At 28.0% G+C, this 25,238-nt stretch overlaps 5 protein-coding genes and 1 pseudogene across 5 annotated transcripts; 3 read left to right on the plus strand and 3 right to left on the minus strand.

Annotated features, from left to right (window-relative positions):
- Nucleotides 1–38: 38 nt before the first annotated feature.
- Nucleotides 39–4,603, minus strand: LOC112601078 (CXXC-type zinc finger protein 1). The gene is made up of 11 exons (XM_025348500.1): nt 4,209–4,603; nt 4,008–4,129; nt 3,737–3,827; nt 3,554–3,656; nt 2,937–3,097; nt 2,680–2,871; nt 2,480–2,617; nt 2,026–2,184; nt 1,788–1,949; nt 1,500–1,637; nt 39–420 (listed from the first exon to the last, which is right to left on the minus strand). The coding sequence occupies exons 1-11, from the start codon at nt 4,221–4,223 to the stop codon at nt 250–252; spliced, it is 1,452 nt and encodes a 483-aa protein (XP_025204285.1). The 5' UTR covers nt 4,224–4,603; the 3' UTR covers nt 39–249.
- A 327-nt stretch (nt 4,604–4,930) lies between these two features.
- On the minus strand, nt 4,931–6,648 carry LOC112601024 (annotated as a pseudogene).
- A 3,221-nt stretch (nt 6,649–9,869) lies between these two features.
- Nucleotides 9,870–10,742, minus strand: LOC112601064 (transcription initiation factor TFIID subunit 11). Its single transcript, XM_025348479.1, has 4 exons — nt 10,462–10,742; nt 10,316–10,403; nt 10,134–10,230; nt 9,870–10,064 (listed from the first exon to the last, which is right to left on the minus strand). Exons 1-4 carry the CDS (start codon nt 10,653–10,655, stop codon nt 9,931–9,933), a joined length of 513 nt encoding a protein of 170 aa, XP_025204264.1. The 5' UTR covers nt 10,656–10,742; the 3' UTR covers nt 9,870–9,930.
- Nucleotides 10,743–10,871: 129 nt separating this feature from the next.
- On the plus strand, nt 10,872–14,196 carry LOC112601063 (RNA exonuclease 1 homolog). Its single transcript, XM_025348478.1, has one exon. The coding sequence runs from the start codon at nt 11,406–11,408 to the stop codon at nt 13,920–13,922; it is 2,517 nt and encodes an 838-aa protein (XP_025204263.1). The 5' UTR covers nt 10,872–11,405; the 3' UTR covers nt 13,923–14,196.
- Nucleotides 14,197–14,374: 178 nt separating this feature from the next.
- On the plus strand, nt 14,375–16,208 carry LOC112601073 (programmed cell death protein 2). Its single transcript, XM_025348493.1, has 6 exons — nt 14,375–15,178; nt 15,311–15,402; nt 15,476–15,621; nt 15,685–15,799; nt 15,852–15,960; nt 16,025–16,208. The coding sequence occupies exons 1-6, from the start codon at nt 14,789–14,791 to the stop codon at nt 16,178–16,180; spliced, it is 1,008 nt and encodes a 335-aa protein (XP_025204278.1). The 5' UTR covers nt 14,375–14,788; the 3' UTR covers nt 16,181–16,208.
- Nucleotides 16,209–17,292: 1,084 nt separating this feature from the next.
- On the plus strand, nt 17,293–18,576 carry LOC112601077 (neuroguidin). The gene is made up of 3 exons (XM_025348499.1): nt 17,293–17,404; nt 17,525–18,288; nt 18,379–18,576. The coding sequence occupies exons 2-3, from the start codon at nt 17,546–17,548 to the stop codon at nt 18,566–18,568; spliced, it is 933 nt and encodes a 310-aa protein (XP_025204284.1). The 5' UTR covers nt 17,293–17,404; nt 17,525–17,545; the 3' UTR covers nt 18,569–18,576.
- The last annotated feature ends 6,662 nt before the right edge of the window (nt 18,577–25,238 follow it).

The raw sequence follows: 25,238 nt of genomic DNA on the forward strand, positions 1-25,238 counted from the left end.
AGTTCAGGGTGAAAAAGAGTCAATCAAAAGACATACTATTGAATTATTCATTAGTTTAATAAATATAAAAGCAAGGTCAATCGACAAACCATGTGATTGATTTATAAATTCAGTATTAAATTGGAATAAAAAAAATCAATACAATTAAAGAAAAATTTAGGGTGAATAAAACCCAAGAGGTCATTGTCCTCTATTTTAAATTCACATCAAACAGTATTCAACAGTTACATGAGTTGATTTTAAAGAAATTCAAGAATTATTTTCACGTTGATGTTGAGAATTATTTGCTTCCGCTGTTAGACGTTCCATTAATTCATGGTCATAAGTAGAGTGTAGCATTAATGCTAAGACCCCTGCTCTTGAAGACATTTTATTACGTATCTGTCGTTCCTTCTCAATTAACTCATCCAGTTTCAACCACTGAAACATAAAAAAATGTAATTTTAGGAAACAATACTAAGAAGAGGGGAAGTAGTAACCGCTTTGCTATAAAGTAAGTGTAACCTTATTATTGAGAAAGTAATTTAATGATATAATACAACACCACATGAAAAACAATTCTAAATAAAAATTTTCAATCAACTTATATCAATAAGTATATTTTATAATATATTTATATAGATATAAGAGTAATTTATTTTAAAATGTATTAGAAATATACAGTGACGCCAAACTCATGTCACATGATATGATCGCTTCACTTCTTAAATGGGTGGGTGGGTCGTAGATTTATAACCCATGTATAACTGTATAAAAACTTAACAAAAAAAATTGTATGTATTTTTATATCATATTAAACAACTGAAAAGTTTGGGTGAGTAGGTAGAACAAAAATTTTAAATTTTGCTTCACAAAAAAGTCTGCAAACATTTTTTCATTTTTATTTATTAAAAATATCTAATATCTATAAGTATATATAGCTAAAAAATAATTAAAATATATTCATATTTTTATCATAAATAGAAAATAATTACATAAATATTTAATGAAAATATCAAATATCTACAATTAAATTGAATAATAGGAACTTTTTAGTTTTTGACTCCCAAAGTCCCAAAGTACTAATTAGATATAATTTACTGATAAAAAAAAACACTCAAGTTAAAATTTTAGCATTTTTCTACTATAGTGTCTTAAAAAAAGAGATCATAGTACCTACACTCATTGCTTCATTAAAATCTAAAATTGTGGTACAAGTAAATATATTTTTCTATTTATCTATTAATAATATTGATATATATTCAAAATATTTAACAAAACAATTATAGGTATAAATTTTTTTTTTCTTCAAATGAAATGATTTATCATTGCTTTTAGAAAATGAGCAACCTGTAAACTATCATTTGAAATTTGAATTGAGTACAGTTTCCAAATATATATATATCAATGCATTGAGTGTGTAATAATTTTGTTAATCAGCCCCGCCTGCATGTTCCAATTTGTTTTTACATCATTATCTACTTAATAAACATAATTAATAAAAAATAAATGTAGTTTACCTGGCGAACTCTTTCCATATCAATTTCTGCTCTCCTTAATTTATCCCAACAATAGTGTTTGATGCATGTTTTCTTAGGCACACGGCAAAATTCTCCAGTTAAATTGAAAACATTTGAAACGAGCGGACAACCACATACCTAATACATAAACAAATATGATTAAATATTAGTTCATTAAATTTTGTATTAATACAAAAAATAAGTATACATAAATATACATTAAAAATAAATAAATAACTATAAGTATTCAAAAAATAGTTGTATTATAATCAAAACAAATATGTTTACCTCAGTATCACTAATGACAGTTGAATCTTTAAAATGTTCTGGGCATAAAACTCTTAATCTCTTACAATAAGTTCCTTGCGAAGAATTATAAAAATCACAAAACATATTGTTGCCATCAATTTTAGTTTGGTAAATTGAACCAAATGATGATTGACTTTCATACTAAAATATTTAGATAAAATTATTGAAAAAAACAAAAATAAGTAATTTTATTCATTAATCAATTTTTAAAACAAACCTTATTAAAACATTTTTCCATATGCTTTACAGCAGTTCTTGTATGTATTTCATGTCCACAAGTGACACAATGCATACTCATTTCTTCATCGATATCTTGAACTTCTTGATTTACATCAACAGATAATAATTTTGCTTTTTCTAACAACTTATCAAGCTCCTTAAAATTATATAAAATGTTCATTATATTCAATTGATCTTATTTTATTTTTCTCTCTTTAAAAATTAAACTATAAGCTACATTGTATTGACAAAAATAAGTCTTGTATTATTATTTTTTCTCAGTGTACTTTTAATATAATAAATATAGAAAAATATTAATTCATTATCTTAAACCCCATCTCTAGTTTACCACCAATGCCACCATCTTTAATACAAAATTATAACTGATACAACAATGAAATGTGTATAACTGATGAAATAGTTAAAGTTCAAGATAGTTAATAAATAATTACTTTATGTCTTTTATCCAATTCTTTCAATATGTCTCTAACTTCCAATTGTTCTTTTCTAACTACTTCGAGATTCTTTTTATTTGTTTCTTCTGCAATACATGGCGATAAGCCCCATTCTTGAAGTCTTGGAGGTAATACCTAAAATAATAATTAAAATCAAGTAACTATTTACAATTAATAAATATATGTGTTAGACTTACATGAAAAATTCTAGTATTAGCTAAACTCAAACCACATTTGTCTGAACAGTACTTGGAATTATATCTTGCAATTTGAGTACATCCAGGACCATAACAATGATTACGGTTTAACAATGGTAAACTTATATGATCACCATCAGAACTGGAATCCTTATGTTTTCTCTTAGTAGACTTTGATAAAGACCTATTTTCCTGTAATAAATAACACATTATAACATCACTATTAAGTATTAAATAAAAGTATTTAAATATTTTACTTGTTTATTTATATTTAAACATATTTTATTTTCACATAAATCTGAGCCACCAAATCTTCGCATTTCAGAACATCCCAAACATAAACCACAATTTTCAACTCGCTTACAATTGTCACAACGACCACAAGATCTATGTTTTGGTCGATATTTTTCACGATTATCTAATATAAAAATAATATTATTATAAAATGTTTAATAAATGATTAAATTTATAAATATTATTAGACAGAGATACTATATTAGATTCAACTTATATTTAAATTTATGAAATTTTTATTTAAATTCAAAAGTTTCAAATAGTTAATTATCAATCAGAAATTTAAAACTTTTAAGAAAATATTCTGTGAAAGAACTTTAAACATAAAAGTAAATATTATGTTATTATTTATACTATTATTATTATGTTTATATACATTTACTACTTTTTTACCAAAATAAAACAACCCATTTAAGGATGAGTGCTAATAAACTTAAAATGTATTTAAAACGAAAAAAAATTATACAATACAGATGCAATAAATTAATGCCCCTAAATAATTAACCAGATCCAAATGCTGATAATACATTTTTTAATAAATTAGACTAAGTTAATAGATTTTATAACATAATTTATTTACCTCGTTTGCTTCCAACATAATGAACATTTTTTTCTTTGAAATCACTACGACTTAATGATGTTTTGAATATTGTTTTCAATGAAGGATCTTCTGATTTACATTTCTAAAATAATATAAATAATATAGTAATAGTATTACAATAGTATAATCTATAAAATTATAATAAATTTATTATGAACATACATCACAAAAATAATGCTTGATGAGTTTAGACTGCTTTCTTGTTATTCCAATACAATCACCATGATACCAATCTTCACATGCATCACATCCACTATAATTAATAAAATATATTCAATATATAAATAAATATATACATTCACTATGGTTCTGAAGTAAACAATTTTAAAATATTTTTAATAAAATTAGGAAAAACATCTTTTAAAAATACAATTTGAATAAAGTAATCTGTACTATATAAAAATAAAATTATTAAGTTTTAATAGGTACTTACATCATAAATCTAGAACTGTCTGATGATCGACAAATGCAATACGCTTGTCCATCTTGTTTAAGTAGAGTTGCAATTTTAGATTTACGCTCTGGGAGCATAAACTGCTTAGCAATTTCTTCTTTCTACAGTATAATAAACACATTGTAAAAGAGTAGTAGTTATATTTAACTTCAAATAAATATTAAATGTAGTTATACTTACAGATAGTCGAGGCATATTATCGATAAAATATATTTAAACTCTGAGATTTTAATTTATTATACCAGCAATCTCTTTAAAATGTAACTAATCACAGATTAAAGAGTAAAGAAATTTAGTATTTGCAGCCTTAAGATGTAACAAACATTAGAAAAATAAGCAATAGCAAATAGAAATCACTGATACTATTAATTATCAACAAGCGATAAGCGAGTAGTCATAACTCGTAGGCCATAACGTACAACTATGGAAATTATAGAATAATTCTCGCCTACCACTTATTGAACACTGATTAATGATTAGTAGAATGGTTACAAATTATAATAGATTTGCATATTTATTATCTATTAAACTCAGATTTAAATACGGTTCGCGTCGTAATTGGTACCACAACCAAACAAAACTTCAAGCAAACAAACTTTGAACCCAGCGCTCTCCGTGTTCAATATACCGTACTAACAAATTTCCCGCACTTAAAAATATTTTAAATATATTTTAGATGGGAGCAATTAATGCATTTATTTTACAATGATACGTGTTCAAATTTAAATGCAAGGTTGAGAAGATTCTTAATGTGTATAGTTCATACTGACACCAAAAAATATAAAAATATATAAACACAATTACTTTATTGATATTTTAAATTTATATTTCCGAAGTACTATTACTGAATAGTTTCTTGAATCAAAACTGCTAAGCTCTTTTATTTTTTCTTTCAAACACGTTCATCCATCGGCCATCACCACTAACAAACACATAAGTGACAATTATAATATTTCTAATACATCCGATTACTGTCATCGTTAAGGTCGAATTGTATTTAATGCACAGCATTATAATTTATTCTGTAGTTTAACACGAAGCTATTATTATAGATGAAACAAAAATTTGTATTAAAAATGGTGGTTGTGACTTATGACCAATAATTTAATCTAAAAAGCAAAAGTATAACGGTAGGTATATTTTAAATAATTTGTATCTACTGCGGAAGACAGCTTGCATATTGTATATATACAGATAGGTATTTTAAGTATAGTCATATTAAAATAATATCGTCTAGCCGGTTTGATTAAAATATAGTAGATATTATCTACATCACAAAACCAATGGTAGAATCTTCAACTATAATAATATTGTCTATAACTGTGTACCTACTACCCACATCTAACTTGTGGTTGACTATCATATTATTCATATTATTATATTTCCTAATAAATTGATAATGTTCGTGTCATAGTTAATTACAACTCGTGGTGATACATAAACGCACATAGGGTTATCTAGTAAAATCAACTTATGCTAGCTATACGGTCGTCTTGCAATAACGGCCAACACTATATAGCCGAATAGCTAAAATATTTTGATCATTTCATATTATTATCATTCAACATCCGACACGAGTGTAAAGGAACTAAACACAGTAACTATACTTTAAACGAACTCAATAATAAGTATGACGAAGTCCGAATCTCTAAAGTACCAAGACGACTAACAATTAATATTATTATAAAATATAAATACCCTACCTATTAGGTTAAGTTAACGCGCGGTATGACGAGAGATACGCATACCTGTACACATTAGGTGTAGATCGTCCGAAAAATACAAGTGGGCCAGGGCGAGCGGCAACACGAACAGCGACGAACAGTACAACAGCCCACACTTGCCCATTCGCCTTTTGCAGGCGTTCAGTTTCCGCTTGGAGAACACGCCGTGGGCGGCCGTCAGCAGATCGTTGAGCAGCACGAACGCACACCCTTCGGCGTTCAGTTCGACGTCGTTGCCGGCCGCAAGCACGGCGTCGTCCACGGACGTTTTGACGAACGGGTCGGCGTGACGCGCAACAGATAGTATTCGCCCGCCATGGTCATCGCCCAGGTTCTTGAACTTGGTAAACGTGCGCAAGCTCAAGCCCTAGATGGCGGCCAGGCTCAGTTCGGTGTGTATAGCCCAGGTGGATGAGCGACGTCGGCGAACGCGCGCCACCCGATGTCCGGGAACCTGACCCGGCCCAACCGATTGGCCGCGTACAGCGCGGTGACCGTGGCGAGCATCTGGCGCGCGACCAAGAACCGGTACGAAGGGAACCAGGTCCGGACTGGGAGGATACCGGCCTACTATTCTCAGTAAGCAGGCGGCCTAAAGGCCCGTAAATACAATAAAAAAACCTTTCTTTTTTTTTGTTGCTCATCAATTATTTAAAAAACTTCAAGTATTTTATTACAAAATTGAGGATTACGGCACACTGTGCTGAAGAACAGTAGCACAGTGACCCAGTCCGGGCATGACGGGAACCCATAACCGGTCAATGTGAACTTGTTGAGTGTTGAGTGTTGACGATCGTGATCAGCGTCGACACGACAGTGTACGGCAACGCCGTGCCGACTTTGGCAATACCGCTCGCGTCTTCCTTCGTTGCGGTGGCGTTTGCGCTCCGCTGCATTTTTTTATTGAAATATTATGCAACGATTCAAAGGCCTAGTCGAGCTGTATCTACTATGTCTTATAATGACGTTTTGCAATAAAAAAACTAGTTTTTTTTCTACATGATTATTTTATTCAACTGCACTATTATATCATATATGTATAGGTACTTGACAGTTTTAATTTTAACAATAGACAATATAGGTTTGTGTAGGTACTTAAAACTTAAATTAATCGATAGAAGATAAAACGGAAATTTTGTTAAAACAAATATTGATTTTTTTTAGTTGTAATCAAATAAATGAATAATATAAAGATTTAAATATTTTATAAAATTAGCATCTTCTAGACTTGTAATAATTTTAAAAATATTTTGGACCTTTTTGTGGTACTTAAAGACATTTAAAATGTTCAAGTTTTAAATTTTTTTTCGATTAAAAAAAAAAAAAATAAAATAATGCTTATAGTCACAATTCTTTTCTCTCGATTGTTAACTGATAAGTTCAACTTTTATAAAATCATAAAAAATATAAATTATTTAGTATGGTTAAAAATACCTAAAAATTAAATAAATACCTATACCTAAACAAGAATAGATTATAAATCATATTTCATAGTATATATATACATATATTAAAGACCAACAGTATATAGGCTTAATACGTTTAATTTGTATATGTAAACATCGAGTATGTTCATAGGTTATAATGGTTTTATAGAGTGTATCAAAAATAGTATTAGAGTTTCAAAGAGCTGTTATCAAAACTGTAAATCCAAAAAAAACAATTTTTGAACTTATTCTCTACATAATATTATCTTTTGTTGTATGTTATGAGAGGGTACTCCTCTGGAATAATTCTCATCATATCTAACCAATATTCAACCGGTTTTTAAACCTTTGTAGAACACGGGGTGTCTGATAAAAAACTTTTAGAAATCTCTTAAATCTCTTATAAACTTTTTTTAATCTTCAGAATAGGTACCTTTTTTATATAAAATATTTCACGACTTATTTTATGTGAAATACGTACCTTTGACATGATAATGTCGCGAACCACAGTTTAAAAACCACTATTTTAGTTCATTTCTATTATTATATGGGAAATACAGTGGTGATCATCGTTTTTAATTCTTCTAACTTTTGAGTTCTAAGGTATTGCATGTTTGAATACATACCTACTTTTTCCCATAACCCCTTCAGCATCTTCTAACAAAAAAAGCGCCACATAAACTTATGTTAGATATAAGTAGACGAAGTGGCACCAATCACTATGTATAAGTATTGTGGATACAATTTTTAATTAAGGTGGGTGGTGGACGACGACAGTCACTAGTCAGTAAGAATAGTAAGTTATAAATATTTTAATTTAAGTAGATGCACACAACTTGTACTGTATTTTAGTGAAACAGGTACAGTTAAAAAAACAGTTTACCGGTACTTTCTTCCTCAAATATTGTTTATGTAGTACCATTAAAAACTGTCAATGGTACCACTGAGTAGGTAAATATAGGGAGTTCAGTGTTAAAATGATAAATCATTATAGGTAGAATTTTTAGCCTTTTAGGAGCAAGTTGGTTATAAAATTGTACGTTTGCATTTAGTTCAGGTGTTTCAACGATGAAGTAAGCCGGTAGAGGTTTGTAGTCATCGATCTCCATTTAATAGATATAAATATAATACATGATTATAAAATATAAATTATTATATATTAAACAAAGATATTAGGTTTATTATAATCACCACTAAGTATAATATTGTTACTGTATAATTTATTAATTTTATTTTAAGCGGTAGACAATGGAGATCAACATGAAATATTTTTACCTACATAAGCAAGTAGGTCAAAATCCACTGTTATCAATTAATAATAAATATTTTAAAACTATTTATTATAATAAGCATAATAATTCCATTTTTACATAATATCTACACTAATACCACGCACTACATTATTGCTCAAAACTCCCATTTTCTCTAATTTACTAACTTCATCATATTGTTGTAAAGTATAAATCTATTATTTATTTAGAATTTTTTTGTAATATGAACATTATTTTATTTTTTTTTGGACATGTCAATAAAAAATTTATTTTGTAGAAAGAGTTAGGCTCTTAAACTATGCTCACCCCCACCAATAATCCAAGCTTAATATTGTGTAGAAGTACACAAATATTTTAAATATTAAAATTATTTTAATCTATATTTAAGGTCAAAAATACAATTTAAGTTTTAATAATTAATCAGCATTCACTTACTCAAGTGGGCAACTTTCATTAGGGTAAACAACCCAAAATAACATATCATTTGGGTGAATATACGTTTTCCTTCCCATTTTTAAAGACTTAAGACTCTCAGTTAACTTTAACTGGTATGGTTAAAAATGTATTATATTCTCATTTAGTTTATTATAATATTATATTTATTATCTCAGTTAATTTTTTTAATTATATATAGTATCTCATAACTATTTGTTTAATATAATCTATTATTGTTAATATTCTGTTTTAAAATTAAATTAAATCCAGTTCTAATTTTGCCAATTTTGAGTTTAGAATACAAATCGATAGATCAGAATTACTTGGGAACAATTTATCTATTTAAAAATTATATTCAAAATACGAGTTGTCAATAAAAAAAAAAAAAAATGAAGTTATGTTGCCCATGCATGAAATACTGAAGTTAAAAAAATTATAAGTCATAGGAATCTATGATCCATTAGTCTAGTTAAATGTCCCGTAACAAAATTTAAAAATATTTTTTTGATAATGACTTATAAAGTGTACCCTGTTTCCGTGGACATTATGTCTATTCTATTCATATAGACATATTTGAATATTATAAAAGAAATGATAAAATAAAATAAAAGTTAACATAGAAGAATGAAAATATATTATTATTATTATGCAGTCATAAATAATAATACACAACTTTAAAAAAATTTAACTGTATAAAAAAAAGGGTCAATCTTTTATCATTGACTATCAATCATTTATATTTGATTCATTTATTATACATTGTAATACTTACACACTATTACATGTTATATGGAGTTCCACAAGGCACAAACTTGAAAACAAATTTTCTTTCAATCTATTATTTTTTTTAAATATAAATATAATAAAGTTTTAAATTTCATAAATAAAAAGATTAACTTCTCTTATTTACTAACAAAATTATATGCTCTACAAATAATTACTATAAAAATAGTCAGATATATACAATCATTAATTTATCTTAGTTGTTAAGTTAGAAAAATTATTTTTAATTATTTTACATGAAGTTAAAATTTGTATCAGGTATCTAAATATAAAAAGGTAGTTTTCTACCTTTGGAAGATGGAATAGCTCCAGTTTTTCTAAGCCGTCGTACAGCTTCTCTCAAGTGTTTGGGATGTAATGGTCCTGAATCTTCTTGAGCTTCCATTATGTCAAGAGCTAATATGAAAAACGAAAACCCAATTAAGAACTGTGACTATACAATTATAAGTAAACGTTTTTAATTACCTTCTTCAACTATTTCACCAATGAAAACTTTTGCAATACCTGACATGGCAATTACAACATTTTGTGAAACCGAATTTCCAGTAATGGTTTGAACGATCTAAGAATTTAATTATTTAATAAATTTATATTTGCATAATTATTAATTATAGTATTGATAAAATGCGAATGAAATAAATATTAACCCGTTTAATTGCTGCTTTAGGAAATACTGATCTTCTGAACATTTCATATCTATCCAATTGTTCTTCGGTGAAGTTGGATACAAGAACTCTAGAATGATCATTCAATGTAATACAAAATCATCATATTAATGTTTGATGGTATATACCTCATTTTTTCTCTTTCTTCTGCTTCAATTTGTTTTTTACTTTTATCCTTCTTTTTTTTCCCAAATAGATCAGAAGAATTATGTTGGTCATTTGATCTTTTTGGTTCTGGAGCTAAAAACAAATCTTCTTGTGTGAAGTCTTTATAACTAGACAATTCCATTTCTTGATCTTTATTAAACATCATATTCTCCATTTTATATTTTAAGTATTATAATAATTATTAATAAAATAGAAGTTTTGCAGCTTTGCTTAGCGTTAAAATACGATCTAAATGTCTATAAATAATAAGTTATTTACTTCTGAAAAAATACTGCTATAATAGTTAGTAGTTACTATCAAATATCAAAGTATCAAAATGACAAAATATAAATAATATAATAAATAATAAATACCATTATACCATTATATGAAATGATAGTACACTGTACACTGTACAGAATATAAAAATACTGTGGTTAAATATTGCGTACTACGACCGTGGTTAAATATTGAAAATTATCAATAGATTTTGGGAACCTCTGAAGCCTTGATTCTCTTATCAAATATTGCTTGCGGAACATACATCTTATTATCTCAAATTCTTTAATTGGAATTGATAATACATAATATAATTATACTTTATGGAAACTATGATCAATTTAATTATACATACAATTCGGAGATCCATGTAAAACTTTTTTGTTTTAAACTTAAAATTACTATTCGATACCTGGTGACAACTGATATTCGATTTACTTTTATTTCATACTACAATGTACAATACACCGTATAATTAATGTTCGAAACGGTTTTAAAGTTTGTTTTACTTGATATTTGCTGTCTGTTGCTAACTAATACGTTTAACATTTTATTACTAAGCACTAAATAAAACTATATATTTAACGCATTTTAATGCTCTAAGACTTAAGTATTTAAAATTTTTGCTAATATTATTCTTATCAAAATGTTGCCTTCTAAAGGATATTTTAAGTCTCTTGAATGTCCTTATTACACGGAATCATTTTGCGATCGACCATATTGCCACTTCAAGCATAGTAGACAAGACTTTTTATCTGATTCAAAATGTCAAATTGCCACTGAATCGAAAAACAAGCCTGTTGTCAGTATAACTGATGAACCAAAGGTTAAATCAAAGTTGCCTGAAGAACCAAGATTAAAACAAAAGGTAAAGTCTAAAATTATTGAATATATACCTCAACCTATTAAGCCAAAGAATTCTGAATTAGGTGTAAAATATTCTACTTATGGATCAACTACTGAAATGAGTAAAATAGACAGTCCTATACTTGAATATATACCTTCATGTGTCAATGATACAAATTTAGATTTTAAACTTGAAAATTTTAAAAGTAATAATGAATTAAATGGAAAAGAGGAGCAAACAAAGTCAATTAACTATATTGAAGGAATTTCAACAACCTATAATATTAGTACAAAGCAGAATACCAATATTTCAGAATATATACCTACTGTTATTGAAAAACTTTCAGATAAAACTAATAATACTGAAGATAAAAATCACCATGAACACAGATCATCTTCAAAACGTAAACACGAGTCTTCAAAAAAATCTTCAAGTAGATCTAAAAAACCTAAAAGAGATAAATCTTCAGAACATAAAAAAGATAAAAAAGACCGAGATAAGGAGAAAAAATGTGAAAAAAAACATTCAAGAGATAAAAGTAATGAGAGTATTAATCTCAACAAAATAAATACATCTACCATTTCTTCTGGCCCAAAGTCTTTAAGGGAAACAGTTATGGAAAAGGTACAGAAAAAGTTGGTTAAACTTGATCCTTTACAATCTGATATCCACAGTTCAAGTGATGAAGGAAATGATCCATCAACTTCATTAATTGAATCAAGTTTAAACGAATTTTTTGGTTCAGACGATTCTGATAGTGAGCAGAAATCATGTAATGTTGTAGCAGCTAAAGTAAAAAAACGAATATCTCATATTTCCCCAACAAGCATATTTGCACAAATTAATGCGAAAACAGTTTTGAGACCAAAAACTACAAAGTCACTTCATGAAATAGTAGCAAACAGAGTACTATCTATTCAAAATAATGCTATTGAAGGTCGCTCAAGTATTACTACTAAAAATTTAAATAGCGATCCTAGTTTACCATTGTTAAAGACTAAAACACGTATTGCCCATCAGTCAAAAATTGAACCAAGTACTACAGAAACTCAAACATCAAATAATTCAGGTACAGTGAACAAAGAAATAACTGCAAATATAAAATTGAATTTGAGAATAAAATCGTTTAAAACTAGTAACAATATGCCAAATCCTTTACGCCAAAGCTGTTTAGAGAAACTCTACACAGCTTTCAGCAATCATTATTCATCTGAAGAAGCAATTAATAAAGCTCATACAACTGAAGAAGAAGTTCACAGTAAAGCAAAATCATCAGGAATTTATAGAAATCTTATTGTTCAATCTTTAATGAAAGCTAATAAATCACCTCAATTACAAGTTAAAAGTAATCCCTATTACCCTTCACACATGCATGGTGTATGTCTATATGATTTATTAAAGAAATACATTCTAACAAAAGATGATTTGGAAAAAAATGGTTATCCACTAATAGATGATAATAAGTTGGTATTTATTTCTAAAAATGCCTATTACTATCGACCACTTTCTAAAAAACGCAATGGTGATAAATTTGTGTGTATGAATTGTAGAAGTGAGTTTGAAGTTGATAAGCGTGGTATGCCTATAGTTACATTAACCAAATGCACTTATCATTCAGGCAAGTTAAAATTTGAAAGAGCAAAAAATGAAAAATTTTGGTTATGTTGCTACAAACGACAACACGAATCTGGTTGTGAATCAAGTATTTATCACATGCCTGATAAGTTTGATGAAGATGCCTTGGAGAATTTTGTTGTGACTAAAAGTAAAAAATCTGATAAAAATTCTGAAGTACCCAATTTTTATGCTTTAGATTGTGAAATGGTTAATACAACATTTGGTATTGAAATTGTTCGAGTCACAGTCATCAATCACGAAGGAGAAGAAGTGTATGAATCCAAAGTGAAACCTTTTAATACTATACTTGATTATAAATCTAAATACAGTGGAATAACTGAGGAATCATTAAGATATTGTACAAAGAGATTGTCTGACGTTCAACAAGATTTGTTGAAGATATTTGATAAAGATTCAATTTTAATTGGTCATAGTTTAGAAAGTGATTTAAAAGCATTAAAAATGGTTCATTACAATGTAGTAGATACTAGCATTATATATCCCCATAAATATGGACCTCCATATAAGTGGGGTTTGAAGTTATTGGCTGAACAGCATTTACAAAGAATTATTCAAAGTGAAGAGGGTCATGACAGCAAGGAAGATGCTTTAGCTTCACTGGATTTAGTTTGGAAGAAGTTAAAGGAGGATGTGAAGAAATTCAAACCAATTAATATAATTAGTATAGATAAAAGATAGTTGGTGAAATTCACTAAAATTGTTTTTATGATGGATTTTACATTAAATATGGCCTTAAAAATAATGTGATCTCAATATAATTTAATTTTATACTAAAATGTATGATACTTATGAGCAATAATGTAAGGAAGAATACTCAGTATTATTTACTGGAGGTTATATTTTTAAATTATAAATATGTTAATATTAGTCAAACATTTAACTTTAAATAAATAAGGTGGACAGTTTCTATTTAATAAAACCAGGTAAAAATTTTGGTTTGTACCTTTATATAGTGTAACGTAATTTTAATAAAATTATTTTTTTGTGATAGTTGATTAATCATGTATAATTTATATTGAATTATATATTTTGGTATTTTTCAAAATTATATATTATATTTAAATTTTGTTATATTGATTTTTAATAATTTAATACTTAATCACTTTAAAAAAAAAAAAACCAATAATATGTTAATATTTACCAATCATCCAGTTACTTTATCATATCACCAATATTTATCATGAATTCTGATAATGACTTTTTTGGTATTTGGTGCAGTAAGTCGTGTTCACAGATATATCTGTGGTCGTGTTACAGAATAATATTCTGTGGTTGTGTACTTATGTTATCTACACGCAGTAAAAATATTTATCAGAAATTTAATCTAAGCCGCACGTTATAATTATTATTTATTATCATTTTTTCAAGAATTTGATTTTTGACTACACATGTTTAATTATTAATTAGTATATTCGCATTGTCAATTGTCATTTGCCAATAATCATCGATTAATTACTTCATAGTTCTTACTAATAAATTACTATTTAAAAGTACTATACTTTTATTGTTAAAGTTCAAAAATTATTGTAACATCTTCGAAAATCATGTCTGTTATGTTGGGTACTATTGATGAACATTCTATCACTGAGTCTTTTAGTCTTACTAGTCGTTTTTTCCCATCCAAAGTGGGCGGAAAACCAGCCTGGTTAGATTTAAAACATATTCCAGAAGCAAGTGAGCTGGCCTGTTTGAAGTGTAATATTCCTCTAGTTTTTTTGTGTCAGTTATATGCACCAATTGATGAACCTAAATTCCGTGGTTCTTGTTTCCATCGAACTTTGTACGTGTTTTATTGCAATGAATGTAAAGATGGAAGAACATTTTCCGTCTTCAGGTCACAGCTTCGTAAAACAAATGAATACTATTCAGATGAACCAGCTGAACCTGATGATTCAGATATTACACCTGCAATGTGGGGAATACAATTATGTAAAGTAAGTATTCATGTTGTGTCTCAAGTGTCATAATTTATTTTATCTATCTATTTATGTTTTTGATTTGATTAAAAAATTGGTTTAAGAAAAGTATTTTTTTTGTGTTATTTGAAATGTTTATTTAATTTTAAGGTATGTGGATGCAAGTCAAGTATGGAATTTGAAAATGTCTATTGCAGTTTACACCATAAAAATATTGATTTAAACAGAGAATTGAAAGACAAGTAATGTATTGAATATTTATTGATTTACTTTTTTCATCTTAACATTATTATATTATGATATCTTTACCATTAGATTCATTGTAGTTTTACCAGAATATATTATTAATGAAGAGTCTGATGAAAGTTCAGAAAATGCATCATTGAATAGTGAGGATGATGAAAGTGACTGTAGTGAAAATAGTGATGAAGCCGCTCATATTCCAAAAGGATCTCTTCAAGGTATTATATATTTAAATTATTTTCTGGCATATTATTTCTTAATTTATGATATGTTTCGTATAGATATGGATGGTTTAGATGAAGCTTTGTTAGAAATGGCTTATGGTGGTGACAAAGATGATGAGTATTTTGAAAAGTTTAAAAAATCAATATCCTCAGTTCCTGAACAAATTATTAGGTATGTTATATCTAAAAATATTAATTTGAATTATTCAATAAAAACATTGTAGGTACAATCGCTTAGAGTCACCATTGTGGATCTGCACTAAACGCATTCCTGAGATTAATGATATTCCATCTTGCCAATATTGTGGTAAACAAAGAAGTTTTGAGTTTCAAGTATGTTAAATTTAAACTAAATTACCTTATAAAGTTTTAAATTATTATTTTATAATATTTTTAGATAATGCCACAAATTTTGTACTATTTAAAATTACCAGAATCTTCAACCAAGGAATCATTCAACTTCGGTATTTTAGCCGTCTATACTTGTCCTGAAAGTTGTGATGCTGGTGAAAAATACAAAAAAGAATTTTTGTGGGAACAGAGTCCATTATGATAAAATAAATGATTATTTTATAAGAATAATTAATATTAACAAAGATTATTATTTTTACATTAATTATTTATAATGTATGTAATTTAATGATCTAGACTTATAATTAAATTTTCTGAAGTATTTTGATATTATTTAATATAATTTATGTTCATTACATTTGATAATCAATTTTTCACAGTCAAAATTTAAAGTATATATTGGCTGAAGCATATTAACTTAATTACTGGTTAATTGTTATTGTCTACGATTAAGATATTATAATAGGTTTGTATTGAGATTTTTGGAAATCAGAGGGGAATGTGGTTATTAAGAGTCCCTATTATGGTTTTTTAAGTAACAATAACACTAATGAAGTATTTAGTGTATGCAGAGCTTCTATGGGAGATAACTAAAACTAGTAAAAATAAACTACTATAATAGTTTAGTAGATTTAAATTTTAATGAAATTATTTTCACATTTGACTTAAGTATCCCTCAAGCTACGAGCAACCAAGTAGTGAAAACCGGAACTGTAAAAGTATTATAAATTATAATCATTAATGTTTATTATATCATAAGTGAAAACAAGATATTAATAAAAATAGCCTGAGATAGAACAAATATAAAAATATTTTAACACATATCAACATTGAATAAATAAATAAGTATTACTGTTTAATTAATGGTATTAGTTACAAATTACATATTTATCTAGAGTGTAGACTTTAAAGGTCTAGTCGATACATTTAGCAACTGAAATAGGCATGTTAATCTTATCAAACACTTGGATTTTGAACTACACATAAATAATAATTTACACTCAAAAGTAAATATAGCCCGTATAGGTATAACATATAAATATTATTAATATATATTTCATAGTATATATCTGTAATTTATATACCATACAAAGAAAACCTCCCCAATTCGTGCAGCTATACGCCTGTACATTGTACAACACTCAAATAACTTGGAAGTTAAGAGTTTAGAAAATCTTTAATCCTGTGTGCCGCTGCTTAGCCTGCTATCTAGTGGTGAAAATCACGGAAGAAAATATTTTGTTGATAAATGATTACATTTATACTGATAGGCTAACTATGTAGTAACTTGTGATAATGTGTATTCAAACACGTGCTTACTGATTAACTGCTTATAATAGTTAGTATTGTTAATACGTGTATACTTAATACTTTATTCTGTGTAGTTGCCAGTGGCTTATTGACTTGATTATAAATGACTTAAAGAGTAAGTTGTTTACTATATTTTAATTTGAAATTATTGGTTTATTGTGTACATTTTTAAATTATATTAAGTATGTAGTATAAGATTGTATTCTAATATAAAATTTTATTAATATTTATATAGAAGAATTTAATTAGTATAATAATGGAAGAAGAAGTAACTCAAGAAGAAGTAATCCAGCCAGATTTTACTACACAAACTAAACAATTGCTTAAAGATATCAAAGCTGGGATCTTGGAAGCCAAAGATTCGACAAATAAAATTATTAGCAAAGAGTTTGATGCATCTAAAGGCATAAGCTTATTAGATATAAAGTGTCATACATTGTTGAGTTATATAAATAATTTGACTTATATTATATTAAAAAAATGTAAATTTCAATCTATTAAAAATGATCCAGCGATTGAACGTCTTGTTGAACAACGAACTGTTCTAGAACGCATAAGGCCTCTTGAATTTAAAATGAAATATCAAATTGATAAGCTTGTTAAAACAGCATTATCTGGTTCCATTGATCCTAATGATCCAGATCGGTTCCGTGCTACTCTTGATGAACTAGCTGATGCAGAAGATAATATAGAAGAAGATGAAGAGTCTGATAATGATGAAGCTGGTCATAAGAAATCAAAAAAAGTTAAGGATGGAGTTTATGTAGCACCTAAAGTTACAGCTGTACCTTATGATGGTGATGAATCACGAGCAGTTAAAAAACAAAAATTATTAGAAAGAGCAAAAAAGAGAGCTCTACAAAGTTCAGTTATGCAAGAATTACGAGAGGAATATGCAGATACACCAATTGAAGTGCAAATCAATACAGTTGGATTGAAAAATAAGCAGTCTAAGTATGATTACGAAAGACAGAAATATGAAGAAGACTATTTTACAAGGTATAAATTAATATTTACACTTAAAAAATCAATGGCTGTTATAATTTTTATAGTTTTTTTTATCTACCTACAAAATATTATTTTTTCTAGGTTGCCAGTTACCAAGAAAGATAAACATAGAGCTAAGCAATTATCATCAATTACTCTTGGAAAATTAGGGAAAGAAGTTACACACTTTGAAGATATTTCAGCTCTTGGAGGAAATTTCAGTGAAAAAAGTGGTAATAAAAGAAAAAAGAAATTTAAAGGAAAAAATTTAAAGAAGAAAAGAAAATTTTAAGTTATTATTTTAATTATGTTTTATTACCTACATTGAATTAAATTAATATTAGAATTTCAAATTCCTGTGTTTTATTTGTGTATTCTTGATGATTTTATTTTTGTATTATTTTGATTATACAATGATGTGTATTTATATTTTAAATAATATAAATCATTTTTGAATATTAATAGAATAAAATAAATACATATTTCTTGAGGTTCAGATAGCATATTTTCTAAATAAAAATTAATAAAACTATACAATTATTAAGCCTCACAACAAAAATATCAATATTAGTTTTTTAGTATTTATACTATATTCTGCCCCTAAACAGCATGTGATTACTTTGTAGACTGGAAGTAGCTCCACATGGATATTTTTTTTTCAATCAGATGATTTATGGACTGTAGTATGTGGTTTTGCAGTAAAAAATGACTAATTTGATTTTTATTTAGTATTTACTCTGTAGATACATCTAGAATTAATCTTTGGATATTCATTTATTGTAAACATAATTTAAAGGTAGAATTTATAATTCTAATTATTATATTATGAATTTATCTTGTTTTTTTGGTTACATTTTGATATTAAATGTATATGTACTCTAGTCTAGTGGTTTACAAATTTGAGGTTGCAACCAAAAAAAAAAAATGTTGCACGTGCTTTTATAGAAAGGAAAAAAGAATGAAAAAAAAAAATAATGAAATAATAATTTCATAGTATTTTTGTTTTAATAATATTTTAATTTAATTTTTATAATACAATAAAAACTATTCTCATAAATATCAATTTTTATATTTTATTAGTTTTTATGGTTTTATACAGATACCATACCTTTTAACTGTAACTATTAAAGCAATAACTAATAGCTAGTAAATAAAATGCTACCAAACGGCAAACACCAGTATTGTTTCTATTCTTAAATAATATTCATAGGAGCAACAAGGGTCAAACATCTGAGGAGGCTAAAAATATGTTTACAAGTCTTGTTTAATCCAAAAATATTCTACTTCCCCCTACATAAACATTTAACAGTGGCTTGATTAGGAGTGTTTTTAAAAAGGAATGTGGCAAAAATTCAAAACATTAAATTATTTGTAAATACCTAAGGTATGTTTAGATAGTACAATTTTTAGTAACTGGGTATTAATTCAGTAAAAAAAGCTGCATACTCATAATAAACATATAATAAAGTGACATAGCTCAAGGAGAATATCATAACCTCCAAACACCTTTTTAAAATATATTAGTTATACAAAAGAGAGTGAAATTAGTATAAATTGAGAGCTTAAAAAAATAATACACCTATTTATTAATAAAAAGTATTGTGAATTATGAATAACAATGATGTTTCAAACAAAATCATAGGTATTGAATAGAAAATACTTTCTTATATTAAAATAAATATGTTAAAGTTTAAAAACATTAATTCAAGTTGCATCATTAATATAATTATATGATAAATACAAAGAATCATTTTTTAAATTATCCAAGCATAATAAATTGACAATATTATTATTTTATATTACCTAATGTAATACGACTAATACATCTATCCTTTTTTGAAAAATTATCAACAATGAACCAAGTGTAGATTAGATTAGCAATACCTATCTCTTTCTATACATTAAATAGATAAATAACTAAATTTTGTTTGTCTCATACTACTTCTCAACCAATTTTTAACACATCTCATTGAGAAAAATTAATGTTTGCATGTAACTGAAGCCTGAATTATTGAAATAGTTGCTGAAATTTGTAACAGCTTATACAATTTTGGATAGATATGTTTTTCAACAACTTTATAAATCATTAAAATCAAAATCATTTTTTGAGTCTTTTAAAGAATTATGTGAAATTACCATTTCAGACTTTAAACTGTCAATTGAAGTAGGTATTTACAACATCCTAAAATAAAAAAAGATTATAATAATTAATAATTATAAATCTTGTTACAAATAATTTACTGATAAAAGAATTATTTCAGACAACAAATCATTTTAGTATTAGTATATTAGAATTCAGAATTTGTTAAGCAATGCTATATTTATCAATAATTATTTTTACTACTTTATAATGATTAATAAAGTACCTAGGTACAATGATTTTATATAGTTAAAATTACAAAATGAATCATATGAATTTTTCATTAACAAACTTTCATTTAAAAATCTAGTAATTCTAGACTTACTGTTGATAATCTAATTCATTTTTATAAAAAAATATTCTACTTTATATACCTAGGTATTTATATTCTATTAATTTCAATGAAATACAATTTAATCATAAGAATAATTTTAGAAATAAGTTTATTTACTTAGGTACCTTTAATATAGGTCCTATAGACCTAAGTCTAAATTTCCAAGATCTGTATCTAAAATTCTAAACTACTTGCAAATGTTGAGCTAGATACAGGAAAAAGGGTTTATCGATGGGTTTGTCCTGGATGGTTTCTATTTGAGTGCAACACGAATCTAAATTTTGGATCGTCTAATAGTTGATAATTTTGTTTTGGAATATCCACATTGTAAACAGAAATCTTCTTTTTTTGTAATTTTATGAAATTTAAAAATATCAAATACCTATTTTTTTTATCCGCTGTACCTAATAAAAAAAAAAAAAACTATTACACTTTACAATAAAAATATAAATGAAAAATAGATATTAATTAATAAATGATAATGATAATCGTTAATATGGCAATAATAAACAATTAACAATTAATAATACGATATTATAATATACAGACTTCAAAGTACAAATTAAAGAAACAACTATAAGTCTAGGTATTATACAGTGCTTAACTATTGAACTATATAGTAATTACACAAGTGTCACGTGTTTTTTTGCTTTCGATAAAATTTTTAATTATCGATTAACATGGAATATAGATTACAAACTGTATCAACCTTCACCGTAATTGGGTTGTCATTTTAGCATAAATCTAAAAATAAATACGATACGTATTGGAAATATAACTGATGAGCTGTAATAGATGTGTTATAAATAAACATCAATAAATTATTTATTTATTTTGTTAGTTGTAATTAAATACTTACAATAATTTTAATACGCTTTATGAAAAAACTAGAGGGCTATGAGCTATGAATAAAATTGGGGAACCTAAGTTCCTCCAATGTCCCCCCTAATTAAGCTTATGATTATACTTACTTACCTAATACAATATATTGTGTATGTTACCAGTTACTATATATTTTACTGGTCTTAAAATATTATATTAAATTTTCGCACAATTAATTTTGGTATTATTCGTATTATTTCGAGTATTTTGTACTAGTACTTCTGTGTTCGTAATAATATTTTAAGGACAAACATTATTGTTAGTCGCCGTACAAAACTAAATAGGAGAGACCGATGATATTATAATTGACCCATTTTACGCTTATAGTTGGTCTCACTTAATATAAACTTAATATAATTCTAAAGTTAGTTTGTTATCGTATTAATTGTTCAATTATTATTGAAAAATTGTGCTCCCCATAAAGTAAAATCGAAGAGAGTAAAATATTAAAATAGGTAAATAAAAAAAACGTAAAAAAGACTGTTTAAACATGCAAAATGGGGGATGCGGTGCAAATCGAAAAATCCTCATTATAAAATATTATATCTATACGTAGGCAAGGGCGCCCGCAAAAATATAAACCGGTGGTTGGCGAGGCAAAGTCAAAAGTATAAGACTATAATATGATAATATTTAAGTAATGCAAGTAAGTAATAAAACAATTAATATTTAATATTAACTAAAATAGTGTGGGAAGCATGCCCCCTCCCCGGGTCTCACTTGCGGGCGCCCTTGTGTATAGGTGATTCAATATATGAATAATAACTATGGTAAAGGCGTGTTTGGAAAGATAAACGGGTCCGCGAAATCCTAATGCTGGCCGATTAGAATAATCATCGTGAATACTCACTGCTGGCTAGTGATATAAAGAATGCTGTATACTCGTCGTCTGGGAGAATTCAAAATTCTCGACGACGCACCGTCGTAACGATAGTCGTCGTCAGCGCCGCTGTCGGAGCTGGAAATCAGGTATCGCCGGGGAGGAATCGTTGCCTTCGTTCGTACTGCTCAGTCGGTCGTCGTTTCGTCATCGTCCGTCGTCGCTCAACGCCACCAAAGCAGCCGGGCGCCCACCGAACCACCAGAGTGATCGATCGCGTCGCGCCGTGTGGGTGGAAAACGCATTCCAATGACTTGCCACCGGGTACCGTCCATGCTTTGTCTCACACCCTCCTTACCTTATGTTGCTATCGTGCTAGCCGATGTATTTTGGCAAAGGAGATGTGGGTAGCTCTTGCGGACACCGTCTCAACGAACGCAGCCGTGAATCGCCCTCTGCGTGATTTCGGTTTCCTTGTTGCCGGGTACGGTCTGGTTCACCTGCCAAGTTAACTTCTATAAATCCCATGCACCTAACCTTCGCCGGCGAGTCGTCAGCAAGTGGAGCTTCGTCAGTCAGAAGAACGTCATTGCGATTTCCACCACCGGTGGTGAAACTTCTTCCTCTTCTGCTCTGTGGACCAACTGTGTTTTTGTTAACGCATCACCGCCGAGTTCACCGTCGGATTCATCATCGTTCAACACTTTCAGTATGATAATATAAATACGAGTAGTTTCTGCTACTGCCGTTACATCTTCTGGACTACCGTCGTTTTCGACAATGTCCGATAAAATGTTTTCGAACAGCTTAACTAAGGTGGAACAGACCCGGACTGGGAGGATACCGTCCTACTATTCTCAGTAAGCAGGCGACCTTTAGATACAATATAAAAAAGACTCAAGTGTTCGGATTGTGAATGGAAATGAACTTGAATGATGAATTGTCCCGACTTCGTCGCGGCGGCGGAGACTTTTATACGGGATGAGTGCCGATATTGTTTTGATCTAGAAACACTGACGTTAACGTCGTCGGACCTACGGGAACCTTTACGTTTCGCAAGGTTCTGTGGCGCGCGACTTCCACTGTTACAACTTACAAGATTATGCGGCGCGCCTGAGCGAAATGCGTCTGTGAAACTTGTTAACCCGTGGAAACGGTCGAGAGAACGTTGTAAGGTGACCAGTGGCTCTATAGTACATTTGTTTTCCAACTGTTGTAACCATTTGTCATCTTGTATTCTCCCCATATAGTTTACTGTGTCGTCCTACCGATGTATTTCCTCTTTCACTCTTTTTTTATTAATTGTTTTTCTATTTTTTTTTTCCATATTTTTGTTTTGACAATAAATTATTGTTTGAGATCTTGTACCTTCTTTTTCTAAAACAAATTTTTTAATTTTTATATTCCTGATTTTGATTTTGCTATTAAAATGTTTATTTTTTATTAAACTGAAAAAGTTATATTTACAAAGAATTATTGTTTTTTTTTTTAGAGTATTTTAGAGTATATAAAATAATTGTTACAGAATTAATGACTTATAAAATCGTTAAAATATTTTAAAAAACTGGATATTGTAAGAGAGATTAAAATGAAAGGCCGCTCGAAAATAGGTTCAATAATTAGTAGTTAGAAGTATCGAGAACAACACTGTTGGTAATAAACAATTGGGAAGACTAAAATACGACGGAGAAAATATGCAACTATAGATATACTCTAGAACAGTGATGCCCAACCTTTTTTCCTAGGGGGCCACTTTAGCAAATAATTATCTTTAAGCGAGCTACCAAGTATAAAAATACTAATTTAATTTTGTTATACATAGTAGGTATACAATATATCACTTACCAGGGGTGGGCAACTGGCGGCCCGCGAACCTTTTTTATCTGGCCCGCGCTACATTTTCAAATTGCATTAGGTATAGGTATACAATTTTAACCTATGTCTTATTTCATTATATACAAAATAAATGCTATTCAAAATGTATATTTTGAATGACCTTTTTTTTTTTTTTGCTTTCTATGTTCTGGCCCAGCTATATTTTAAATTATTAAAAATTGGCCCTATAGTAACTTTGAGTTGCCCATCCCTGCAATATACCGGAGTTGGTAAATTGCGTCTCGGATATATTTGAAATGTACGTAAATTGCAGCCCTGGATATTCCGATTTCCGGTCGGCTGGTTATATTATCTTTAATATTGATTGATAAGGATATCACTTATGATGCTCACTTATATAATATTACTAGCCGCCAGTGTATATTTGATTGAAATATTTTGCACGAGTTTTTACATTGGTCTACAGTATTGTAACCTGACGAACGTATAAAAGTTACAGAAAATATCTCCTGAACAACCAGCAAAATACTATATAAGTTTTTTAGCCGGTCTATTTTATTTTCCAAAGTAAATATACACTTGTTTTTGTGTAATTTGTACACTTTAATTTTATTTTAATAATACGAATACAGGTAAGTTATATCAATTTTGATTAGACATGATATGTATTCTATTTTTTTTTCTTAATTGTTTTGATCTTTACCCGCAGTTCGCTATTCAGCGTTTAAGTTGTTATTTGTAATTTCGTATTATTATTTTTTAATGATATAGGTATAGGTATAAAAATAAATTGCTTCATCATAAATATATATTTCTATAAAACTCAGATATTTCTATAGGTACGTTATTTAAAGCCTTAAAGTAGGGGTGTTGACTTTGAAATTTTTAATTTTTGTATCATATTATATAAACATATATATATTAATTTTTTAATATATTGACACAGTTTA

This window comes from Melanaphis sacchari, unplaced genomic scaffold (genome assembly GCF_002803265.2).
Source record: "Melanaphis sacchari strain LSU unplaced genomic scaffold, SCAv2.0 Contig74_pilon_pilon, whole genome shotgun sequence".
Taxonomy (NCBI): Eukaryota; Metazoa; Arthropoda; class Insecta; order Hemiptera; family Aphididae; genus Melanaphis; species Melanaphis sacchari.

Excerpts from the sequence above, each read along its gene's own strand:
- LOC112601078 (XM_025348500.1), bottom strand. Across the intron at positions 3,098-3,553 it reads TTATGTTGGAAGCAAACGAG|ATAATCGTGAAAAATATCGA; the intron begins GTAAATAAATTA and ends TTTTTATATTAG. Across the intron at positions 1,950-2,025 it reads TGGAAAAATGTTTTAATAAG|TATGAAAGTCAATCATCATT; the intron begins GTTTGTTTTAAA and ends TAAATATTTTAG.
- LOC112601064 (XM_025348479.1), bottom strand. The coding sequence starts at position 10,655 with ATGGAGAATATGATGTTTAATAAAGATCAAGAAATGGAATTGTCTAGT. Across the intron at positions 10,404-10,461 it reads GAAGAAAGAGAAAAAATGAG|AGTTCTTGTATCCAACTTCA; the intron begins GTATATACCATC and ends TGATCATTCTAG. Across the intron at positions 10,065-10,133 it reads TGGTGAAATAGTTGAAGAAG|CTCTTGACATAATGGAAGCT; the intron begins GTAATTAAAAAC and ends TTTTCATATTAG.
- LOC112601063 (XM_025348478.1), top strand. The coding sequence starts at position 11,406 with ATGTTGCCTTCTAAAGGATATTTTAAGTCTCTTGAATGTCCTTATTAC.
- LOC112601073 (XM_025348493.1), top strand. The coding sequence starts at position 14,789 with ATGTCTGTTATGTTGGGTACTATTGATGAACATTCTATCACTGAGTCT. Across the intron at positions 15,800-15,851 it reads GTTCCTGAACAAATTATTAG|GTACAATCGCTTAGAGTCAC; the intron begins GTATGTTATATC and ends AAAACATTGTAG. Across the intron at positions 15,961-16,024 it reads AAAGAAGTTTTGAGTTTCAA|ATAATGCCACAAATTTTGTA; the intron begins GTATGTTAAATT and ends TAATATTTTTAG.
- LOC112601077 (XM_025348499.1), top strand. The coding sequence starts at position 17,546 with ATGGAAGAAGAAGTAACTCAAGAAGAAGTAATCCAGCCAGATTTTACT. Across the intron at positions 18,289-18,378 it reads GAAGAAGACTATTTTACAAG|GTTGCCAGTTACCAAGAAAG; the intron begins GTATAAATTAAT and ends TATTTTTTCTAG.